General features: G+C 41.8%; 1 protein-coding gene across 3 annotated transcripts in view; it reads left to right on the plus strand.

The window, feature by feature from the left end:
* The first annotated feature begins 11397 nt into the window (after positions 1-11397).
* Positions 11398-15538, plus strand: part of cacna2d3a (calcium channel, voltage-dependent, alpha 2/delta subunit 3a) — a 92933-nt gene continuing 88792 nt past the window's right edge. For all 3 annotated transcript variants that reach the window (XR_003297265.1, XR_003297264.1, XM_026332796.1), the window contains exons 1-2: positions 11398-11923; positions 12168-12249. Coding sequence is in view for 1 of the 3 variants with exons in the window: in XM_026332796.1 (XP_026188581.1) it covers positions 11799-11923; positions 12168-12249 (207 nt within the window). In the remaining 2 variants the exon portion in view is untranslated. The remainder of the gene's footprint in view (positions 11924-12167; positions 12250-15538) is intronic.

Here is a 15538-nt window from a genome sequence, read left to right on the forward strand (position 1 = left end):
ATACAAATAAGACATTGTGCTATGAGGATTGGTGAAGGTATCAATGCATATGATTTTTTTCTACCAAGTATTAACATATTACACTGTCTGTCTATTTGTTTTAAGCTGAGCCAGACAATGTAAGGTCCAGTTTCATCTAACTGTAAATTACAGTACAAATTCCTACCATAGACGGACGAAACTATGGAATGCCGTCCACCCACTGGGACTTATAGATGCCATTATTATGCCAGAAGCCACACTAGCAGCAGTAACAGCATCAGTAAGTCATTACTACTGATAAAAACATGCAGCATGACAGTAAATAGATATCTTAACATTTGATATGGCAGTTCTGTCAATCTGTAGCAGTGTGAAATGTGTTCTTTGGTCATTAATGTATCCTACAAACTATGAAATGAGTGGAGGCGGTTAGTCCAAGGACCAACTGTTGTAGATTGAACAATAAATGATATTCAGAGGAAAACGTGTGCCGCGTTTGTATGTCTTATACTGAATACACTGAGAATGAACCCAGTGTCTTCTAGCAGCTGTCTCACCTGACGCTGAGCTGAAATGCCTACGAGCAGAGTTTACCTGCTGAACATATACCTGATTGTTGAAGATCATACACGGTTTTATTTAAATTTGACTGTACTTTGGGTAGATTTTATAGGAGGACTAAAATACTCAACAACAGCATCCTATGCTTGGCAGTAGGTGTCATAGTCTTATAAATAACACTTATGTTAAGTGTTAAGCAACTGAAATATTAATCCTCCAAAATTATTTTGAGCTGTTGGTTTGGATGGTTTTCAACATAAGTACGTGTTTAAACAGGATTAGATTTTCCCCTTCCCTCCTTTGGGCAGATGTTTTTTTGTACCCAGCTAAGAGTCTTTCTGTTCACTTTCACCCACTCTTCTCTGCAGGCAGGTTTGAAAAGAAAGTCTCATGTTTCATTTTGTGTTTGCTGTTGTGATTGTGATTATCTGGGGTCAGACTTCATCAAACCGTGATATTGCTCTTGTCCGACAGAGACATCTAGTGGCCAAAAATGGTAAAAGCAGCTGGCGCTTAAACATGGTGGGGAACATGTGACCAGGTGTCATGTGACCAGGTATCAGACTGGTCATGCAAAGGAGCAAATTTAAGAAATCACATTTTACAGGTGCGTTGCAGCCTGCAGGTAACCTAGCCTAGCCTAACCTGGCTTCCTCGTTTCAGTGTCGTCTTTGGGGTTCGTTAGCTAAGTCACAGGTATTAACTCCTGAAGTTTTGTTTGGACAGTTTTGTTTGAGAGTGTGAAGCTTTGACTGTGTGCAAAGTTGATTTCAGCGGTGAGCAGATGCTCAGAGCTGTTGTCTCTATCGATAATAATGGATGAGAAGCAGAAGAAGTTTTAGGGTCGCTACTGTCTTTTTCACTGCACCGCCAACTGGAGCTACGCGGGACTTAAAACAAACGCACCCTCAGTGCTGAAGCCAACATATGGACAGTAGACAGGTATCGTTCACCCTGTTCACCTTCATGACCTAAACATGGTCAGGTTAATCTCCCAGGGCTGCTCTGACCCGCGGACTATTCATGGAGGTTTCATTATGTCCCCGGAAACATTGGTGATAAGTGGAGTATTATTTTGAAACAAAAGCTTCTGAAAGCTGGTAGTAATATCTGTGGCACCAGCTTCTGACTGTTTGCTGCTTTCCAAGTTTTCTCAGATGGTAACAGGATGTTTTAGAGTTTTTGACTAATAATTGATCATTGAAATTTAAGGGCACAGTATAAATAAAGAGTGATGGTCTTAAAACTGTATCTAGAATTTCTCTACATGACAAGGCCAAAAGATGCAGGACCCATCGTAGCTTTGTTTTTTACTTCACTGAAGCCAATTGATGTAAATTATATCGTGTTTGCTGTCTGTCATTTATTTATGTAAGCACGCTGTGCAAACCACAGGGTGAAATCATTTTTAATTTGAACTGTTGTTGTAAACCAAACCTGGAAAAATCCATTTTTTCTTGAAAACACTTCTTATTAACCACAATCTCCTTTATTGTCCTTGTTCCATGAAGCTTGTATTATGAACAGAAGCAGCTTGATCTGTGTTAAAAATGCAAAATCAAATCCCAATGATTTTGGTGGTGTTGACGTTTTGGTGTGATGTTTGTTCATGTTGGTCAGTGCAGAAATTGATGAGATATCCTCCTATGGTCCAAAGTCCTGGATATCACACTTCACGATGTGCTTCTCAATTGATGTGCCCAATATCTGCAAGTTCATAAAACATGCTCTAGATGTCAGTGTTTGCTTGTGTCAGTGTTTTCTGCCTACAGGAGCTCTTATATGTTGTAACGCCCTATACATGAGATTAGACTGAGAGTTATGAAAGCCAAAGTAAAGACAGGGTTCAGACGGCTTTTATTTGATGCAGAGAGTACCGCCATAGTCGGCACCAGAAGCTTGTAATGTGATTAGAACTGTATGTGAAACTGAAGGCCACTACAGTAGCTAACCACATGATAGCATAACACCCCTCATATCCAGGTGAACGTGAATGTAAAGAAATAAGGAGGATTTATCAATAACTTTGAACGACGGGCAGTGATTCACGAGCTGACAGTGGAGCCAGAGACTTTTGTTTGACCAAACTTCTCTTAGTGAACCATAATTTCCCTCCTTCTCTGAGATATGAACAGAAGGGTCTTGTTTTGTGTTTGTTGTTAATCTCTCCCCTCACAGAACTCCAGTGCGAGAATCCTCAGAGTGCTCAAAGCTGGGGATTCAGACTTTGTGGCCGCAGCCTGTGCGGTGACTGATAGGCCTGCCTGTTTTATATGTAAAGCTGCCAGCCAAAAGCACAGGCCCACAGGGTGCACGGCACAGCTCCTGTTTGCAGCCAAACAGTAGCGGGGTCCCACTATCTAAGCCTTTTTGCATTCTGGGTGCACAAGAGGTGGGAAGGACGCTGAAGATGGTAGGTGGGTAAAGTTGGACCTTTTGTAGGACTTCATGTTCTCAGCTTGCAGCATCCTGATAGAAGACAAGACCACATGATCCCTCTTCCTATTTTGTCTGTTAACCTTTTCATTTCTCCCATTAATATGTCTTGTTTTGTGTCTACTATGGTAAATAACCATATATACATATAGAGAGAGAGATAATACTGCCCGGTTCTTCAGTCCACTGGGATTATTCTGCTCTGTGAATCACTGATTTGGACCAACAGGGCACTTTGATGTGCGTTAGCACCGGGTGAGTCGACAATTAGGTGAACACCACAGTCAAGCCAATCACAGCTGCTGAGTTCCTCGTCCGCTATCAGCACAGCCGCAGTGAACGGCCTCATTTTAGCCTCTTGGGCATGTTATCATTGCAAATGAGTTGGTTATCAACAAGACAGCATAGACTGTGGGGCTTAAACAAACAAACAGACCAAGGGTTGTGTGAGAGCAGCCGCACTAAATGTGTCGCTCTACTGTAGCTCAGTCATTTCGTTTAAAGACGTGCATTGTTGTTTCATAAATATGTGTTTTATTTTAGTATATGCATAGATACTGATGAGCGTGGAGATAAATATTTGCTGTTACACAAGGTTGAAAGTGTTGTTTTGACAAAGTATACAATGTTTAGCCCCTTTATTTGTTGCCAAGCCAGTACAAAGAAATCAGCCTGCAAGAGCGAGTTGAGTTATCTGGTTCTGCTCCGTCTGGCTGTAATTTCCTGTAACATGTGGCATGGCTGGAGTTCTCAAATAGTTCGCCTCTGAAGAAGGATTTGAGAATATACATTAATAAGGTGCACTGAGGCACGGCCAGCCAGACACAAGAAAAAGCTAAAAAGGAGATTGCATATCTGAAATAAGCTGATGATAGTAAGAGTGGAGGAAAATAAAGGGGAGACAGAGAATAATGGGCGTGAGGAAAGGACTTGTAACAGCAAGGTGTTTTTTCTTTAATTGAAGTGGCTGGGGAATATAAAACGAAATGGAACGCTTTGGGCAAATCAATTGTGAACATGTTGGGAATGTAGAGCACTTTAGAGCCATTGTTAATCTGCTACCCAAAATAATGCAAATATCACAGACGTCTTCTCTGGCTGCCTGTTATTTTTCCACATAATGAAGCCACCTTTCCCATCATGTCTTTTCTTTCAGGCAATAAGACAGCTGCTTTAGTCATTTCACACTGTTCGTTTGAAGATGGAAAAGAAAATTGACAAGTTTACTCCCTAATGCAAAAGCCAGATGAGCCAAACAATTTTTGCATTGGATTTTTTTTTTTTTATTGCTGTGGACATCCCTCACTCTTTTGTCATCTTTCTCTCAGTTCGCACTCATCTCTTGTTTCTATATTCTCTATTTCCCACTCTTCTATTTTTAGGGAGAGTGCTTTTTAATTATGCATGTTGTCATAGTGCTTTTAATTTCGCTGTCGTTTAAAAAGATATGTGTATTTATTATACACAGACCCAAAATCGCTGCTTTCCTTTCGTTTACTTGGCTTGTTTTGCATCTGCACGCAACACCAGTGTGAGGACATCATGTATAGTGCAAGATATGAGATGCTTTGGCCCTCAGGAGACCAGCACTGCAGACAAGATGGGGTAGAAAAGGGGGAAAAGGACTGGGCTGGAGATCATGCATGCGTAGCTGCATACGTATATATTCAGGCAATAACACTGACATCCCAGTGCCCTCTTGGCAGACCTGGTGTGGATCTGTCTCCAGTGTTTGAAATGTCTTTTTGTCCTTATGGTTTGATATCAGATCACTAAAAGTGACTGAATATGCATCAGCTTCTTAAAGATATTCAGCTCTCACTGATGTCAAATTGCAGTTTTTGATGACAAGAAAAACAGTGAGCAGACGTAATGCCTCGTGTTCACTGGTGTGCACCACGAGGTAGCCAAGAAGTAAGCCTGGTTTTGTGCATTTCCTCACAAACTGAAAATGTGGAGAGCCATGCAGATTTGTCACCAGCATGGCACTTACTGATTTCTAACAAGACCTCTCCTTAAAGACCAGATTATATGGTCCAACAAATCCTTCCTCTTTTCTGCCTCTGTCACACTGCGCTCCAGTTGATTTCAATTTATTGGTCTGTCCTTCTCTGACACCTTCTTCTTTCTCTCATTTACTCCCCAGCCTTTTAAATGCAGATGTTTCCTCCTGTCTGTTCCAGCCTCTCTCTCTGTGGCTTCCTTTCACCTGTGATCTCCAGTCCCATTGTTTGTTTTTTTTACTTCTCATTATACAGTATATCCTTGTTTTCTCCTTTCCTTGTTAAACTCTGTCTACCCCATTTCTCTTCTGCTCCTTTCATCTCATCCCTGACCATCTCCATCCCTCTCTACCCAGATGCTCTATTGTTTTCATATATGACCTAATTACTTGGCTAATTGAGATTCTTGTAGCTGCCACACACTTTGGTGGTATGGAAATCTACTTTATCTGGTTATGATTATTAAAACACACAGATGGGTGATAAGTTAAAGTAAAAACCAAGATGCATGTTTTAGTAAGGTGTTGGACCACCATGAGAACTGCTTCAGTGTGCCTTGGCATAGATTCAACAAATCTGCGGACTCTAAAGGAGAGATGAACACCATACCTCTAAAAGTTACTCCCTCATTGATGATGATGGTGAGCACTTGTCTCCCATAGGTGCTGAGTCGGCTTGGGATCTGGTGACTGTGAAGGCAACAGCATATGATTCACATAGTTTTCATACTAATCAAATCACCCAATGAGCCCTCGTGCCCTATGGATGGGGACACTGTCATCCTGGAAGAGACCATTCCCATCAGGACAGAGATTTTTCATCACAGGATGATGAAGGTGATGAATGAATCACTGAATTATAAAAATAATAAGTGGACCCAAACCATCCCAGCAAAATGCCCCCCAGAGCATAACAGAGCCACTGGATCTCCTCACTGTGGGGGTCAAGCACAATGTGATTGTTTGCCAGACAGTCTGTCTTTGTGCTGCAGTTACTGCCTGAAGTATAAGATGTGAGCTGCTTGGGCACACAAACACATGAGTTGTCTTCACAAAATAACTTTGCCAGTTTTTTAGTTTTGTCTCTGTCAGCTGCTGCGTAGTGGGACACCAGTAACGTAGTTTCCTCGGCTATACGGCTATAAGTCTTCCATCGGCTCGTTTGGCTTTTATAAATGGCTCAATGTTCTGATTCTTATCTGTGAGCAAAGCAAATAACTGGTGTATAATTGCTTTTAAACACAATTATATTCACTAACATGCATTCGCTTCTCTACATTTTTTGTAGATTTTCTACATTTTCTGAACATTTTGATGATGAACTCATCTTTGGTATCCTTTAAGAAAGCCTGCAGCACTTATTTTCTCCATGCCCTCCCTCTGCTTTTTCACAGGCTCTTGTTCCCTCTTCATTTCCCACTCTTTTCTTTTGCTGAACAAGCTGCTTCTTTCTTTCAATATTGACCGTCTGTCAGAAGATACAGTACCAGATGCAGGGCTGTGCAGGTCTGTAGCTCCTCCTGATCGCTCCATTGTATGGGACCTCGTCTTTGCTCTTACTTACTTGCTGGTTATTTTAGTCAGAACATCTATGTTGATCTTGGAAGCATTTGTGAGATATGTGATCATATAATAGTATAAAGCGCAAGAAATATGAAATATACATTTATTATGCTCTTTTTTTTAGGACAAACAATATCTAGTACGCACCAATATCATTTACAGGATCACCATTAGTAAGAATTTTATTTTTTAGGTCAACATCTCTCTCATACGGCGCAAGAGACATGGTCAGAGACGTCCATCAACTGGTGATTAAGATATTTTACAGACTGTATGAGTAGGTACGTCTTTAATCCCAATCATTGTCGTTTCTAAACAGAAATTGATTTGACCCAGTCATACCTTTTTCAGTAAAGTTCACTGAAGGGCAAACATAAAGCAGTACAAAGCATAATATAATTAATTTAGATGCCTGAATTATTAAAAACAAATGAACAGAGAACTTCAAATGTATAATCTGCTCCTCAAGGCTTTGGGGCCCTAAGCAGCTGCTAACTGAACTATTCAGCTTATGCCTTAGGCCTGCTATGCAGATATTCTCAGGTGAAACTGGGAACGTTAGCCATGGTAGATGGTCTCCTGCACCATTTATCCAAAGAGGAATTTCTGAACTTTTATCACTCAGGAACTACATTTCATCTTGCATACTAAAAAGTATATGCATTTATTCTTCTTGTGTTCCGCATTAGGTCGTTATGCATCTCTAAGGTATAGACTTTATGATTTGATATAGGCTGAGAAATAATGAGCAATTTCCCAGATGTGACTGAATGGTACCCCATGGGGAAAACCTTTCCCGCTTTTTGCAAATGTATTAAAATGGCATCAAAACATCCACAGCAGTTTTCTGAAGAGGAGACGCAAGTCTGGAAAATTAGGCTACTTTTCAGCAGCACCAGAGGAATCTTTTAAGAGTCTAAGCAATCTCTGAGCACAAGCTTTTTAATCATCTATTCAACTCAGTGTACTGTATATTGACAGCCACTATTGAAGATGATTTCTCCCAAAATCCTTTGCTTGCATTCTAACGGGATTTACCTTCTTTTTAAAGAACTTACTTGTGCAGGCGCAGTCAGCCTTTGCCAACATTAGAGATCAAATGTTTAATTCAAGGACAGAGGTGGTTCAAGCGATGGAGGAAAGTCCACCAGTCATTCATTTCCCCTGTCCTGATTTCACAGACGACACATCCTAAGGATGCTCACCTGTCTCACACGGAGGCTGCCACCGCCTCCTGCTGTTCATCATGACAAGATGGGCGCACTTTGTCCTTGTTTTCCAAGCCCATGAATCTTGTATGTGGTGGATATTTTGATCCATGCCGGTGCGTATTCCACAGGCAGCCGTGTGCGGTCTCATCAAACACAGTCGTCTGTTTCTCCGCCTGTGCTGATGCAGTAAAGTCTTCGGCATGTCATTATTAATTGAATTAAGGGAGGTATTTCTGGAGCAAGGTGAATTCTGAGCCTGGTAACAAAGAGTTATTTATGGTGTGCTTTGAAATTCTCAGGCACTAATGGTGTGAGCCCATCACTGTCCATACCGTAACATCGATGCACACAGTCCACTGCTTTCTGCCTTCTACACAGATGGACCGAGATGCTTTAAGGCTCAGCAATAGCTCAAAGTAGACTACAGAACCACCTCATCCTATGATTTAACACATAGAATAGACAGTAAATAAACTAGATTTCTAATAGGGAATGTTTTAAAACCTGTATGACAAAACATTAGCAGTTATCTGGTCATCATGACCATAGAAGTCAGTTTGATCAGCTTTTTTAAAGAGTCAGTTCCCTAAAAATACCCAGTATTACGTTACTTCATTCATGCCTTTCCTCTTCAAGCCTCTAAGTAGATGTAACAGCACATTGAAATATCAGTAAATCCAGTCCATTCATGCCAATATACCTAGCTTCTGCACTGATCCTTTATTCTGTAGTGATATGCTGAAATAGCATGGGTGCTAGTGAGCTGCTACAGTAACAGATTAGTTGGTAGCCCAGAGGTTGACCTAGGCACAGCAGGAAAGGACACATGGACATACGGCAGTGATGAAGCTGTCAGACTGGCCACCGTCCCACGGAGTTTGAGACACTGAGACATTTTCATTTCCTTGGCTTGGAGCACAGTAACATCGCATTGGTTTGCCAAGTTTATGTAAAAGTAGCAAGAACAGAGAACATACAGTAGAGTAGCAATAAGTTTCATTAGAAGTTATTTCCCATTTAAACTACTGGTGTCAAATATATCACCTGTATGCACAGCAGCAGGGTTTTACCTCCTTTTGATAACTTTTGATAGAGGATCAATACACTTATGTTTTTATCTCTGATGTTTGCAGCAGGTTGCAGTAGGGAGAATTCAAGAAATGGCGAGGTTAAAATAGGGAAGGGAGACAAAAATAAGGCTTTATATGTAAAATTCTTGTTTAATAAAATGATATAGTCAGAAAGAAGCATAATTCAAAATAAATTAGTGTCACTTGTGTCAAATGTAAACCTGCATAGTTTATGCAGGAGTGGTATTTGGGGAAACTGAAAGCCACCACTGCTGAATGGAAAATGAAATCTAGTGTTAGAGGCAGGAGTCAGAATGTTTTTTTCTTTTTCACTGCAATGCCAGGTACAGCCCGGTTAGCGCCAGTTTAGGCACAGGGTGCTCTCCAGAATCAGGTGGGATTACAACATTTGGAACTGAGGGTTACAGCAAAAACAAGAGGTGTCGTGGGCGTGTGAAGACAGAAAGGAGGACTGGGTCATTAGTCTTTGATGTTTTTCCCTCTGATGTGACCCATGACTAATTCTGCTCTGTGTTTTTTACATGACGTGTATGTGGAGGACGCTATTATCTATGAACATAATAATAAATGTACCTATAACTGCATTTTTATTTGTTCATGTGTCTTAATAATTTGACGTCTTACCTCATTTTTAACCTCGTCTCTCTGGTGACTTTATGCGCTGCACAATCTAGACTCTAGCCCCACATCTCACCGCCCCATCAACCCAGAAAGTCTTCTGGGACATGTCTCTGGCTCACATACAGAAATTTATCATAAGGAACTATGTGGAAAAGTGGTCGGCTCCTAGGTGAAATGGTCTGTACTGGGTGATTTTCTGCTGCTGTCATGCTGTTACTGTCAGGATATAAATGCACATAAATTAAATACTTCACAGTTGGACTGAATAACTGCAAACAGCTGTTTAAAGCCTCATTTCTGAAAGTGCGTTAGATTAAAGGTGAATTACTGACGTGTAGTGTCAAGGTGGGTGGCATGGCAGCGTGATTAGTACCGTCGCAGCTAAAAGGTTCCCGTTTTAAATCGACGTCGACCCGGGAGTTTTCATGTTCTCCTTGTGTCTGTGTGGGTTTTCTCCAGGTACTCTGGTTTCCCTCCACAGTCCAGAGACAAGCAGATTGGGGTTCACTTAGTTAGTGACTCTAAATTGTTTGTTTGTCTTTGTGTGTCAGCCCTGTGGTTCCAGGATAAGTGGTAGATGATGGATGGATGGATGGATAGTGCCAAGGTACTGAATGGTGCCAATAGTAATGTGAACAGTTTGTGTTTAAACTAAATGAAGAGTCTGTTTGCTTGTAACATTAAAACAACTATGCTGTAGTTGTTATCAATCAACACTTTATTTTTACAGCAGATTATTTTAGTTTTTGTCCTGTACTGCCCATTTCCACACTGTGCTCACTGCTGTTCCACCACAGGCCGACTTCATTGTAGTCTCATCTTCATTATAGCCTCATTAATATGGTCCATGCTTGTTGGTTTGGAAGCCTGGGAGCTGTTCCAGTGGCATCAAAGTACTTGCCACTATAGGGAAAAGCAGTAAACACAGGAGCAGTAACCGTTATACAACAATCAAAGTATTAAAATAAATGTTGATTCGCATTTTCTCTTTTACCTGAGTGCATTGTAATGTGTCATGTATATTAATACGAGTGGCTAGTAGAGGTTTGGTGCTGCAAATATACAGTACTGTACAGAAGTTTTAGGCATTTTATATGTTTTAGATTCTTATTGATCCCAGGTTCAGTGTGCAGGTCCAAGAAGAACCAGGAGTCCTGCAGCAGATGTTCTGACCCCCCCCAGGTTTGACTCTCACATGTCAGAGGTGAGTCTCCTAATGTAAAAAGGGCAGTTCTGTAATAAACAGGACACCTCTTCTGCAGTGGCAGAGATAGGCTGTTCAGTCACTGTTGATCCCTTCCAGTGCTTTGCCAGAATCCTTCCAGCTCTCTGTGAAAAGCGATCTGTCGCATGGGCTCCGTCGCCTGGGGTGCTCTCATCCTCTTTCACAACCCATATGCCCACACACTGCCGGTGCCACATCACTGCTGCAAAGTGCATTTAATTGACATGCTTTCATTCAGCATAACTGACTTATCTCTTCTGGTACGTCCACCAAGAGGCTGGACACCCACACTTCCCTCTGTGTTTTTACACTCACATTTTTCTCCCTCTCTGTCTTTCGTCAGCACTTTGGCAGTAATTCCTGCTTCAGTGAACTGGACATATACAGTGCGTGACTTGGTCTGACATGAAAGCTAAAGGCTAGCTGTTATAGTTTTGTATTAGAGCCCATTATAGGGGGGAGAGAGCGAGAGACAGAGAGAGAGAGAGAGAGAGAGAGAGAGGCAGGTCAAAAGAATGGCGTAATTCAGCAACAGCATGCTCAGGAAGGAGGAGAGAAAGTGCATGAGTGTGTGTGTGTGCGTGCGTGCGTGCGTGCGTGTGTGTGTGTGTGTGTCAGAGAGAGAGAGAGAGAGAGAGAGAACCAGAGAAAGGGGGAGCGAGGAGGCTATTCGCATCACTCAAGAGGAGTAGGCGTGCTCTTGTGCGCAGCATCGTTTGATGAGCTCCCCGGTTCCCCCTGAACCTCCACTCTTGTGCTCTCACTGGGTGAGGTCGGTCCAACACAGCGACTAGAAGCGGACTTTCCCTGCCGGAGGAGTCGAGCTCGACTTTCCGCCCGGCAGCAGAGGCGTGAGCACCGCGCCGGTCAGTGGGGCCACACCGCTGCACTTTGGATAAGTCACACAGCTGAGGATCCTGCCGTGCTGCCTCATCCGCGTCCCGCACCAAGAACAGCTGAACACGTTGCAATGAATGATTTAGTCAGTGAGCACAGGTGACTTTTGATTTTGTTCTTGGATCCCCTGGAGGAGACAAAAATCCAAGGTGGCATCGTAAACCCGAAACTCGCACTGAGAGCATATAGGAAGGGTTTCTTTGCCCAAAATGCAGATGGATCGGAGCTGTGTGGTTTCCAGTGCGTGGTGTGCGTGTCTGCTGTTACTTTTCTCCACTCTAAGCACCAGGGTCACTGAGGTGGGAAGCACCCACCAAAGTATCCCCCCCTCCGTGTAAGTAGATGCTCTTTTCGCTGAAGTGCCGCGCATCACTTGATTTTCCAAGTTTGAACCCAGAACTTTGCTGTAGGAGTCGACTCTGATATTATCATATTATCATATTATCAGCTTGTTCCCACTCGTCTGGATTAAAATTTGCAGGGTTATAAAAGTGAATGTTGAAGTTGCAGTTAAAGTCAAGTTGTACTCTTTGTTCTGATCTCTTGCTTGTCTGTGTGCACTGTGGTTATGTGTGCAGGGTGAAGCTGTGGGCTTCAGCGTTTGGTGGGGAGATGAAGTCCATCTCCACTAAGTATTCTGGCTCCCAGCTGCTGCAGAAGGTGAGCTTCAAGTCTCAAATCAAACACACACTCCAAAACAGGAATCCTCCTATACTGTTGTTCAGATATCTCACCATAAGCATATTTTTCTTTTGGTGCTTCTGAAGCAAAATGCAGTGTAAGAGATATGATAAATTATTTGCTTTTTGAAAGAACTCCTTGGAATCTGGTTTGTACGGTTCGCAGACGTAGTGATGCACAGTACTAGTACGGATATTCATTTTGAAAAGCTGAAATCATGTGGTACTGTGGGTATAGTAACTGTTTATTTAACAGCTTAAAGATACCTTTTTGAGAGTTTTTTAAAATTGCTGTGTGGTTGTGAGAAAAAGATACGAGAGGAAATTACCGCTGTTCAGTAATTTATGGGTTGAATGAAATGTCACTTTTAAACTCTCAAACTGCTGGACAGGTGCTTTTTAGCCACTTGAGAGTAGGTAATGCATGTCTGCTCGGCAGGCACTGATTTAAAAGCATATTCAGAACATGTGCCTATTAAATGGGAGCCCAGTTCTCAAGCACTTCAACGGATGCATTGACACGCACACAAAAGCACACACAGACACAGTATAAGCTCTGTAAAGCACAATTTTTCTGCTAATCAACTGACTGTTCGTCACATTTCTAACACCCCCTTGCTTCTTTCCCGTACCTCTCTGCAGTCAGTAGACATCATACTTCCACTCTGCTTTGTGGCATTAATGCAAAATTTCGCCATGATGGAATGCAAATTTTCCTAATGGAGGGTCAGTTGATGAAGCAGGAGTTAAAACTGGCTAATGGATAGCCTGTGGATAGAGGACCAAGCTGAAGGTAACCTCTCAGTGGGTGCGCTGACAGAGTGTTGTGCTCGGGGCCAGCAGTTAGAGGCCCCTGGTATATGCAGAGACCCACCGTGGTGTCTGGCAATTCTAAGGTGCCACACAGGCCAAATCGGAGACTCAAGGCGACACGCAAAACCAGGACGTCTCTCTGTACCCCATACACGAGTGTGCACACACATGATCATGCCCCCTCACACGCACACATTTATATATGCACATTGCATAGCGTCACACAGACGCATACGGGCCTATAGCGTGGATTTCATCAGCTGCCGATAAGGCAGAGGAGTGGTGTTATCTCTTTGACAGGATAAAAACTGTTCCCACTTCTCATTTTTTCCTGCCTTCAGAAAGAAGATAACCCTCCCACAGAGTGACGACCTCTTTATGAAATGCAAATGAAGGCCGCAGGGTTAATTGAGCAAAGAAAAGACTGGAGACCTCTTGTGGCAAAAGTGCACCTTTTCACACCAAACTGGTGTGTTGCACTGTGCCCGTTTATTAGATCGCACAGTATCATCCGATGTGCAGGATTTATAAATGCACGCCTGCATTCACTCAGACGTTGGTAGCATGTCACAGCTCCTCTATGTGGTGCCTTATTGTGCATCTGGTACAGTCTGGTTGCTTTTGCTGAGGAGGGACCACAGTTCCCCTGAGGGCACATATGCTTTTAAATAGGCAGAAAGAAAGTGGGATACACACTGTCATACACAGATAGGAGGATGGTACAGAAGAGAAAAGACCAAGGCAGGTCTGTGTGTGTGTTTCCCCTGGGCAGGGAACAGATGGACTTAGTTTCTCTTCAGTTATCTCTGTGACCCTAGCATAACAAAACTCCCTAGGAAATAACCATACCTCTGCAGGAGTCGCACAAACAAATACACTGTGCAACTTAACCTGAATCATCCTCCATAGGAGTTGTTTGAACGAGCATACGCTTTTCACACAATTCAACATGGCATTTTTTATTTTTAAAATGATTTCATACCATCGAACCAAAATCTTACAAACAAACAAAATAATGTGTTGAAAATGGTTTAAACATTTTATAAGAAGTAACAAACATCAGTATGAATTGAATTTTCTACTAGCTGTCTGATAATAACGTACCGATATAATCCATACACTTCACAGACTATAATTATAGTGTGATTATAATATACACAGCAGAGAGTCCATGAGGTGCGTGTTAGGATTTCTGTTTTGTAACATTTCTCTACAGATTTGAAAGTGGCAGCTGCATTATTGTGGCTCATGCTGTTAACTTTATGTTCCAAGTTAAACTGCTACAAATTGAATTTGATATTTCCTTTGTGTTGACTCTGCGTTCATTTAATGCTTGGCTTGACTTCCATTTTAATCATCTTTAATAAGAGATATTCTTAAACAGTACAAAAGTGTGGGGAATCATAATTAATAAAACAAGTCCATAAATGTGTCACTTTGTTTTGCAATCGAGTGAAAACTCTATTCCAAATATTTTAGTCTCTTAAATTAATATTTCATCACAGATAATTCATATACAGTCTTTATATATATATATATATTTTTTAGTCAGAATGAAAAGAGATTGTTCTGAACTAATTTCTGAGAATAAATAGTCATGATTACTCAGCTGGGAAAGAACATAATTCCTAGAACAACCCAGTGTACACAAAAGGGCATAAATCCTTATTAAAATTTGGAGAATAATAACTTTTGCCTTGACTTGTTTGCTGTTGTTTTCCGAGACAAAATTTTAAATCTTTTGTTTTTAATTCCATTGGACCGGATTTAGCCTTTCATCCAAACCTCTCCTCTTTCTTCTCCTGCAATGATCAGTCCTCCCTTCTCACGCCACAGCACACTTCCTGTATCCATCGGAAACAGCTCTTGTTTCAAGGTTATACCGGTCAGGGCACATATACATATACTGTGTGTGCGTGTGTGCGTGTGTGCGTGCGTGTGTGTGTGTGTGTGTGTGTGTGAGTGAGTGTGTGTTCGTGCAGAAGAGAAAAAAGATCAATAACATTTGTTACATTAAATCAAATGTCAGCAGTAGGCTCATTAATGTATAAATACTGTACAGCACATCCATACATACACCTCACACACACACACACACACAAAGGATAGAAAACTTCTGTTTGAGACACATTAAACATCTCCCACTGTCAGAATTAGCTCTGTGTGTTTTACCCTCTTCACTGCTATTCTATTGAAATCTTTAATTTCATGTATCATTGAGCAACCTGTCTATATGAGCCAGTCTGTCTGGGATGGCTTTGTCAGCATGTGTGTGTGTGTGTCTGTGTGTATGTTGTTCAGCTGGACAAGTTTTCACCTCACTGATGTTATGACTTTCTGGAATCAAAGTAGTGGGATATTATGTCATGCTGCAATAACTTCAAGCCTCTTGGTAATGGAAGATACAAGATGAATGATCATTCTGCAGCTTTCTCAAACTTATCCATGCACGTTTG

This window comes from Mastacembelus armatus, chromosome 7 (assembly GCF_900324485.2).
Source record: "Mastacembelus armatus chromosome 7, fMasArm1.2, whole genome shotgun sequence".
NCBI lineage: Eukaryota > Metazoa > Chordata > Actinopteri > Synbranchiformes > Mastacembelidae > Mastacembelus > Mastacembelus armatus.